General features: G+C 64.1%; 3 protein-coding genes across 3 annotated transcripts; 1 reads left to right on the top strand and 2 right to left on the bottom strand.

Moving 5' to 3' along the window:
• Window positions 1-208: 208 nt before the first annotated feature.
• Window positions 209-4,960, bottom strand: H696_05268 (hypothetical protein). Its single transcript, XM_009499130.1, has 6 exons — window positions 4,555-4,960; window positions 4,241-4,390; window positions 3,813-4,085; window positions 3,039-3,657; window positions 2,734-2,909; window positions 209-2,601 (listed from the first exon to the last, which is right to left on the bottom strand). Exons 1-6 carry the CDS (start codon window positions 4,720-4,722, stop codon window positions 283-285), a joined length of 3,705 nt encoding a protein of 1,234 aa, XP_009497405.1. The 5' UTR covers window positions 4,723-4,960; the 3' UTR covers window positions 209-282.
• A 681-nt stretch (window positions 4,961-5,641) lies between these two features.
• H696_05267 (hypothetical protein) lies at window positions 5,642-6,768 on the top strand (the record flags this gene model as incomplete). Its single annotated transcript, XM_009499129.1, has 6 exons — window positions 5,642-5,719; window positions 5,808-5,912; window positions 6,036-6,201; window positions 6,280-6,355; window positions 6,473-6,576; window positions 6,707-6,768. 6 exons carry the CDS (start codon window positions 5,642-5,644, stop codon window positions 6,766-6,768), a joined length of 591 nt encoding a protein of 196 aa, XP_009497404.1.
• A 247-nt stretch (window positions 6,769-7,015) lies between these two features.
• Window positions 7,016-8,526, bottom strand: H696_05266 (hypothetical protein; the record flags this gene model as incomplete). The annotated part of the gene is made up of 4 exons (XM_009499128.1): window positions 7,016-7,298; window positions 7,456-7,679; window positions 7,850-8,108; window positions 8,249-8,526. 4 exons carry the CDS (start codon window positions 8,524-8,526, stop codon window positions 7,016-7,018), a joined length of 1,044 nt encoding a protein of 347 aa, XP_009497403.1.
• Window positions 8,527-8,973: the final 447 nt, after the last annotated feature.

Below are 8,973 nucleotides of genomic sequence, written 5' to 3'. Positions count from 1 at the left end.
TCTCTCCCTCTCTCCCTCTCTCTCTCTCCCTCTCTTTCTCTCCCTCTCTTTCTCTCCCTCTCTTTCTCTCTCTCCCTCTCTCCCTCTCTCTCTCTCTCTCTCTCTCTCTCTCTCTTTCTCTCTCTCTTTCCCGCCCTGGCCCTGCCTGTTCTCCCCCCCTGGGGGGGAGGGCACACAAATGCATGCCCAGGTGCCAGCAACAGGAGAATGCCGAATTGTGTGAAGTCTATTGCTGGGGGGGGGGGGCTTTTTCAAGCAGAGAAGCAAGTCCACGGAGGCACCCTAGTCGTGGGACCCACTGGCTGACATCTCGACCATGCTGGAGGACGATCCGTCTGACAGCGAGGGCGACGACGAGGAGGACAGCCCCTGCTGGGACCCCTCCTGAGCCGTGAGGAGTGGGGCCGGGCCGTCGGGGCCAGCGCCACCAGGCGCTCCAGCCCGACCATTGGTCGCAGCCGAGGAGAAGCGCAGCACGGTGGAGGTCCCATCGCGGAACTTCGTCTGGAAGATGACGTTGGCATTGGAAAACATGCCCTCCTTCAGGGAAACCACAATGAACTGAGCCCCATGGAAACGGTGCTTCAGCAGCTGGCCGATATTCTGCGTGTGGGACAGGTCCAGCGCCGCGTCGATCTCATCCAAAATGTACAACGGAGCCGGCTTGTACTTGAGCAGGGCCAAAATCAACGACAGAGCCACCAGCGACCGCTGGCCGCCACTCAATTCGGTCAGACTCTCCTTCCACACCCCGCCCAGGTTGACCTTGATCTCCAGACCGTCGGACACATCGCCCGAGGAAGTCGGGTCCAAGCGCGCGGTATTCCCCGGCAGGAGGTCCCCAAAAATGAGGCCAAACTCCGTGTTCACCGCGCGCCAGGTCTCCAGCACGGTCTCGCGCTTCTTGACATCCAACTTGCCGATGGTGGTCTCGATCTTGCCCTTGTCGTCTACCACGATGGACAGCTTGTTCTTCAGGGTCTGCTCCTCGCGCTCGACACGCTCCAACATGGTCATCACCTTGCGGTTGACATTCTTGGCCAGGCGATTGTGCGATGCCTCCAGGTGCTCCAGACGCCGGCGCGCGTCGGCCGGATTGTTGGTCGCGAAGTCGAACGGCCCGCCCGGCGACCCGAAGTGCTCTCGCTGCTCCGAGATCCACGGATGCGCCTCCTCCAACCGCTGGACCCCCTGCGTGGCCTCGTCCCGGTCGCGCGTCAAGCGCTGAAGCTCGTGCTCCACCCGCCGGGTCTCCAAGTCCAGCTCATTCAGCTGGTCGGTCCCGGCCTTGACCACGCTTTCCAACCGCCGGAGGTCCTCATTCAGCCGGGTGACCTGGGCCCGCTCGGCCCCGAGTCGCGCGGATTCCGCCTCGAACTCGGCCGTCCGCGCTTGGAGATCGGCCTCCAGGGCCGCCAGCTCCTGGCCCAGGGTGGCCAGCTGCCCGGCGGCCGTGTCGATCCCGGCGGCCAGTTCCGCCCGATCGGCGCGAGCCTGCTCGGCCTCGGCCTGTGCCACGCCCACCTGACCCCCGAGGGCTTGGTGCTCCTGCGACAGGCGGTCGCGTTCCTGCTTCAGCCGGGCCAAATTCTGCCGGATGCTCTGGAGCTTGGCCTCGCGGTTGCTTTCCAAGTCTCGGAGGTCGGTCTCCAGGCGAAGGACCTCCGCCGCCACGGTGGCATGGCGCCCGGCGGCCGCCTCGATTTCCCGACTGGCCGTGGCCGCCTCCGCCTCCAGGCCTTCCAGGAGCTTGGTCAGCTGGCCCTGTGGACTCTGCTCCAGCTGCTCCCGGAAGAGAGCCACCTCATGCTCCTTGAGGCTCAGTTGCTGGCGGAGCTGGCGGAAGTCCTGCGATGCCTGGCGCAGGGCCTGCAACCCGGCAGACGCCCGGTCCGCCGCTGCCTGGTGCCGGGCCACCTCCTGCTGGAGCTGCTGGAGCTGGTGCAGGCCGGCCAGCGTGGCGGCCCCACTTTGCCGCGATCCACCGGTCAGCGTGCCTCGCGGGTCGTACAAATCCCCATCCAGGGTGACCGACCGCAGCCGGATGCCCGGGTCATCGAGCGACACCTGCTTGGCCGTGGCCGCATCGTCGCAAACCAGCGTCGACCCGAAGACATACTTCATGGCCGGCGAAACGGCCTCATCATAGAAGACCAGCGAAATGGCCGGCCGGGCGCGCTGCCCGGTGACATGCTGCGCGCGGGCCGTCCGGTCGCGCTGCTCCCCCGGCGGGACCACCTTGTTGAGGGGGATGAAGTTGTACCGCCGACGGAGCTGCCCATGTCGGAGGAGCTGCTGCCCGACGACCTCATTCTCGATGACCACATTGTAGAGACGCCCACCGGCGGCGATTTCCAGCGCCGTGGCCGTGTGCAAGTTTTCCGGCGGAATGCGGATCAGCTCGGCCACCAGGCCTCGGACCAGGGACCGATCAAACCCCGCCACCGGGTCGGCGAATTGGAATTGCACCGCGCGCAGGAGGTTGTCCGTCAGCTGGCGGCTGCTTTGGAGCAAGGGCGCCAGGGCCTCCTGCGCGGCCTGGTGCTGCGCCTGCAGGGCCTGCTCATGGGCCGGGTCGAAGTTGACCGTGGCCAGGCGCGCCTGTTGTTGCCAAAGGAAAAAAAAAACAATCCGAGCCAGCCAGCCAGCCGGGTGAGTCAGCATGTGGCGGCACGCGAGGGCAAAGGAGAGGGACCCAAGGAAGAGAAGAAACAAGCCAGGCCCCCGGCGTACCTTGATGGCATCCAGCTCGGCGCACGCCTGAGCGTACCGCTGTGTCAGGGCCTGACTCGAGGCCGAGGCCGCCTGGAGCTGGGACCGCTTCAGCTCCAGCTCCTGGCCCAAGTGCCGGAGCCGGGTTTCTGCCTGCTTCTTTTCGCTGAGGATGAGCCCGGCATTCTGCTTGGCCTCTACGTGGCCGACATGCGCACCGGGGAAGCCAGTCGAGGCAATGGCACCAGGGTTAGGCACCGGCAAATGCATGCACACAAGGAAGGAAGGAGGGAGGGAGGGAGGGCCCGGGGAAAGCAGCAACGCACCCTGCAACCTCTCGGCAAAGCCACTGGACCCGGCATCCGACCCGCCGACGCCGGTGGCCAGCGTCGACAACAGAGCGTCCTCCCGGCGAACGGCCTCATTTTTCTCGTCCAGCTCGCTGACAATGGCCCGCGCGCGAGCCTGCAACATGGCCAGCCGCCCGTCCGAGGCGTCGGCTTGAGCGAGCTGCTGGTCCAACACGGCCAACCGGCCGCGAGACCGCTCCAACCCGGCCGCCTCCTCGGCTTGGGTCTGGCGCTTGAGATCCACCTGCGTGCGCAGGCGCACCAGCCCCTCGGACAGGCGCTCCGTGGTCTCGGTCAACTCCCGAAGCAGCTGATTGCCCTCCTTCTGTCGGAGGAGGTCACTGGCCTGGGCCTGGGCCTCGTCGATGCGCGTTTGCGTGGTGGCCCGCTCGGCGGACAGGGCCCCCCGCCGGGCGGTCTTCTCCTCGGCGGCCTGCTCCAGCGAGTGCAGCTTGCCAAAGAGGGTGGTGTACTGGTGCGCGACCACCAGCTGCTGCAGGCGCTCCAGCTCGCTCTCGATCTTCTGGAACTCCAGGAATGCCGAGCGCTCCTTGCGCAGCTTGTCCAACTTGGGGGTGATCTCCTCCGACAGGAGCTATTCCCACCGGGCCGCCGCAGGACCGCACAATCACCGCCCCACAAGGACCGCCTGTCAATCGATGCTCCGGCCCAAAGAGAATGGCAAGCCCACAACCGCGCCAGTGCGAAGGGACATCGCGCCCGGGCCGACGCCAAGCCGGAAGGACGTACCGTCTGGATTTCCACCAACTTCTTGTCCTTGCGCTCCATGGTCCGGATGGCGCTGTCCTTCTTGTCTTCGAACATGCGCGTGCCGGCGGCTTCCTCAATCATGGACAGGATTTCCGGCGCCTTCATGCTCAGGACCTTGGTGATGCGCCCCTGCATAATTAGGAAGTGCGGGTTGTTGACATTCAACTGAACCGACTGGAAGAGGTTCATCACGGCCTTCTGCTGGGCATTCATGCCGTTGATCAGGTACTTGTTGCGGCCGTTGATGACAATCTGCATTTCCGGCAGGGGCAGTTGGCCAAGCGAGGAGGGTGAGTATCGAGACCACGAGGCGGAGGGGGAGGCGGGCGAGAAGGGAGCATGCCTCGCCAGGATCGATCTGTGTACGGAAGGGGCGAGGGCAAGAGCGAGGAGCAAGAGAAACACACCTGCCGGGTGATGGTGATCGTCGGGTAGGACTCATACCCCACGGGCTTGTGCTGGGGGGCCGGATTGGCCGATGCAAATGTTACCGCTGGGTTGGTGTTGCCCGCCCGGCCCGGCCTGGACGCCAGGGCCAAGAGGTTCCCGGCGCGGACCTTCATCGAGGGGGAAAAAAAAAAGAGAAAGAGGAGGCCGAAGAGGGCAGAAAGTCAGCAAATGCCCAGGGACAGGGGGAAGGAGAAGATATGAAAGGCAGGGACAGCCAGCCCAGGAGGGAGAGGGAGGGGAGGGGGGGGGGGGGCAGGGGGGGGCAACATACATGACTCAGATTGGAAATGCCCAACACAAAACAGATGGAATCCAGGATGTTGGACTTGCCCGAGCCATTGAGGCCGGTAATCGCATTGAAGGCTGGATCCCACCCGGCAATCACCGTGCGCGTCGCGTACGACTTGAAGCCATCGACAATGATCTCGCGGATGTACATCTTCGGTCCGGGGAGGCGGGGGAGACAGCACGCTCTTTATGACCGACTCCAGGTGCCGCGCTTGGGGGCCGGTGACTCCGCGTTCAGCCTGGAAGTGGCGAGGGAGGAGCTCGTCACGGGGGTATCGAGGAGAGGCGGAAAAAATAGGAATATGGAGAGGGCGCGTGCGCAGGGGCGGGGAGGAGGGAGGGGGAGGGAAATGGGCTGGGAGATTTCATGTCTCGCCCGTCGAGGGGAGATTGCCCGCCCAGGAGGCTCTTCGGGAGGAACAGGGCCCCCTCTACCCCCCCACCCCACCCCCACCCCGACCGAACGGGCGAGTGTGGTGCGAGATCCTCGGCCGTGGTGTTTGGGTTGGAGAAACCTGGGCGGCGGGGGGGGGGGGCCCAATTTTCATGTGTGACACCCGCGAAAATTCATCGTGGCGGGGGGATTTTCCTCGGATAACGGTCTCACGCAATGACATTCCTCGCCGGAGGCGTATTTCCCACGACCGAGTCAAAGATTGATCGATGCGGTCTCCCAGCCCAGAACGGGCACCCCGAAGAAAAGTGTCCCACCAGGTCCCACGCGTTGAGACGCCTACCCAACACCCTGTGCAATCCTGGCATCCTTTTCTTTTTCTTTTTTTTCCCCCCTTCGCCCCTTCTCCCCCGCGCCCGTCCCCTCCCTGCCTGCTCTCCCGCCTGCTGCCTTGCTCTTGCCCATATCCCGGTCGTGCTGCCCTTCTCTGCCCCTGCCCCCCCCCCCCGGTCCTTGGTTGCCAAAATACTTCGTACCTTTTTAAGAACCGGCTCGCGCTTCCCCCTGCCAAGGCAGCGTCCCCTGTCAAGCGGTGCGCCAGCACGCGCCCCCATGCTGGTCAACCGCAGCGCCACTGATGCCCCATGCCCGTCTCATAGTTGCTGCCCCATCCAAGATGACGCTTTCCTTTTCCAAGCCGCGCGACCAGGACATGGTCTACTGTGAGCCCTTCATGCGCGAGGCATTCCGGCTGGTGCGTCCCATCCCACCCCCTCGATCCGGATGGTCCCGATGACTATCCACCTGGCCAGGGAGTCTGACCTTCCCACTTTCGGCCGCAGGCTCAAGAATCCCTCGACTTGGGCGAAGTCCCGGTCGGGTGTGTCCTCGTGAAGGACGCCCAGATTGTGGCGCGCGGGAGGAACCGTCCGAGCGAGACTCACAACGTACGACCTTGTGGATACATATGTCGCTGCGTCACTCCCCCGCCCTCATCCCCCTTGACGCTGATGGTCGCCATTCCTCCCTCTCTCTCTCTCACACACATGCGCACATGTTCCTGCGTTCAGGCCACCCGGCATGCTGAGGTCGAAGCTATCGACCAGTTCGTCAGCGAGTTCCGCGCGGCGCACCCCGACGCATCAGCTGCCAACCTGACACACAGCCTCTCCGAATGTGTTCTCTACGTGACTTTGGAGCCCTGCGTCATGTGTGCCGGCGCCCTGCGGCACTCTGGTACGTCCCTTGCGCCAGGAGCACATTTATTTCGAGCACTCGATGACTCACGCCCTCGTCTCTCGGCGCACCGCCCAGGCATCCAACTGTGCTTCTTTGGCGCCTCCAACGACCGGTTCGGCGGGTGTGGCTCCATTATCAATGCTCACTCGTAGTACGTGCTGAGGCCATTGGCTCTCGCTTGTGCACAATCACTCCCGCTGCCGCTCCCGCTCGGGCCCCTCTCCTCTTGCCCTTCCTTTGACACCGCCCTCCCCCACGCCCTCTCTAGCCCATATGACACCGGGCTGCCGCCGCTGGAATGCCGCACCGGCTACTTCGCCGAGGAGGCGGTGTCCCTGCTGCAGAAGTTCTACCTGCGGGAAAATGTCAACGGTGCGACTACCTTCCCCATCCATGCTCCAATCCCATGGCTTTGCTTCTCTCCCTCCCTCTCCCCCCCCGCTCTCACACACATGCACACACATGCATACACACCTGCCCGATGCCGCTGACAACCCCGTAGCTCCGGTCCCCAAGCGCAAACGGACAGCCGCAAAGGCTCCTGTCGAAGGCGAGACCGCCTGATCTATGGAGGATGTATTGAGAGTGAGAGTCCAAACAGTGTGTGTGTGTGTGGGTGTGTGGGTGAGGAATAGGGAAGAGAGAGGGGAAAGGGAGGAAAGAAAGTGAGGGTGCGCGCTCGCTCGCTCGCTCGTCCGCGTGGACACATGTCTGGAGGCGTGTGCCAGTGGGCCGCTGTCCAACACACGTGTGCTCGAGAAAACCCCAGAGGGGCGAGGCAAGAAGGGCGGACGAGAGGGAGAGTCACACCCTAGCTGGTGATTCGGCCGATACCCACGGTGTCTTTGTTGACGTGCTTCAGGACGAATCCCCGACGGAGGAAATCCTCCCAGTAGATGGGCCCGAGGAAGATGGCCCGCGGGAGGCTGAGCAGCAAGCTAAACACCGCGCCGGTCAGGGTTCCGAGCAGCAAGGAGCTCACCACCGGCGGAAAGCCGCCCAGGCTGACACTGGCGCCAGTTCGCACCAGCACCAGCTCCGGTGCCCAATCCGGGATAAGGAACATGCGCTGGTACATGGCCGCCAGCAGGGGGCTATGATCGGGACCAGGCAGAGAGGCGAAGCAGGTGAGATTACGTGTGTCCCGGGGGGGGGCGCGCGAAGTGAGGTGCATGGAACAGCGGCAAAAAAAAAAAGAGCAACGACAAGGGGAGCAAGAGGGGCGGGAGGAGCGCTAGGATGCAAACGGACCTCACGGCACAAGTGAGGAACTTCCAAAGGAACCCCCCGGTGGCATGCTGCACCAGGATGATCATCGGCACGCGGGTCAGGCAGCACGCGTAGAATGTGAGCACCGGGCGCACGCGTGTCCGCCAGGCTCCGAGGCTGAGGAAGGCCGACAGGTCAGCCAAGGAACCGGCACCGGGGCCTGCCGGGGCATGGGTAGCCGTGCCGACCAGCGGCTCGCCCGGGTACTGGGAGCCGGGAGCGGGGAAGGGGATTTGGCCGGGTCAGAGGCAAGTGGCGTGGTGGCAACTGAGCGCTACGGGATGGATGGGGAGAGAGAGAGAGAGAGAGAGAGAAGGGAAAGGGCAGGGCGTGCGCTTCTTACCGACAGAGCCCCCATCCAGACGAGCGTATGCACAAGGACCGTGAAGTGCGAGGTGACAAAGTACTCTAGCCGGCGGAAATCCCCGAGCCGGGCAATCCAGATGCTGGCAATGTAGAGCAGCTGCGACAGGGCCGCCAGCTCGCGCAGGGTGCAGAAGCGCGGCAAGTGCGGGGGGAAGTCGTATGCCCAGCCGGCCGGTCTCGCCGGCAGCGGCTGGACAAACAGGTCATACACCAGAAAGCAGATGGACAGGAAGAAAATCGCATGCGACGCCTCGTCGAAGGCGATGTTTCTGCCGGGCAACCGAAACACCAGGTGGGGGGTTAATCAATCGCCAAGGAGGGGGGGGGGCGGATCGGGCACGCGGTCGAAAGGGGGGATAAAGATGGCAAGGCAGAAGGATGTACAACTCAATCAAGAGCAGGGGCATACACAGACGAAAGGTCGAGCGAGACATTGGCCGTGTTGAGGTTTTGCCCCAGGTGCGGCGTATGGTTGATGGTACAGTCCTCGAGACAGCCATCTGCGGCATAGCGGCACACTAGGTCAACCAGGTCCGGTGGCAGGGCCGCGGAGGCTGACGTCGATGAGGTGCGAGCATTCGTCCCCTCGACGCCCGGGCCGGAGGGACGCTCTGCCGATGGCGATGCCGTCGAGGCCGGCCGCCGGGTCAGGTATGGCCGGCTGACAAACGGCCAGAGGAAAGACATGCTCCACGGCCCGAGGCAGGCAGCAAGAGGAGGCCAGAGGGAGATGGACGGGGAGGGGGGGGGGCAAGAGACGGGGGCGGCGAGCAAAAATCAGGCCCAAGGCGGGAGGAGGGGGAGACAGAGAGAGGGAGAGAGGGAGACAGAAGGGGGAGGGTGCAGCGGGGGAATGTGTGAAAGCCTCCCCGCCAAGCGATCGAGCCTGGAAAGTCGCCCGCTGAAAAGGCGGCGGCCAATTCAGCTGGGAAACGGAGGGTCACGATGATTCTATCAGTCACGTGTGAATACGCACGCCCGATCGCCCAGATGGCCAGCCATCCGGCTCTGGCCCTCGATGGTGCTCCGCGCCCCTCAGCGCGTCCGGTCCCTGACTTGAGATCTGCTTTTGTTGGGCGTGGTGTCTTGTGTTTGCCGGCTCGCTTCGCGGCGCCGAGGAACCCTCCCTCCCCC

Source organism: Fonticula alba (genome assembly GCF_000388065.1).
Source record: "Fonticula alba strain ATCC 38817 unplaced genomic scaffold supercont2.9, whole genome shotgun sequence".
In the NCBI taxonomy this organism is placed as follows: domain Eukaryota; order Rotosphaerida; family Fonticulaceae; genus Fonticula; species Fonticula alba.
The sequence above is the reverse complement of the archived record's forward strand: the minus strand, read 5'-3'. Positions and strand labels throughout refer to the sequence as shown.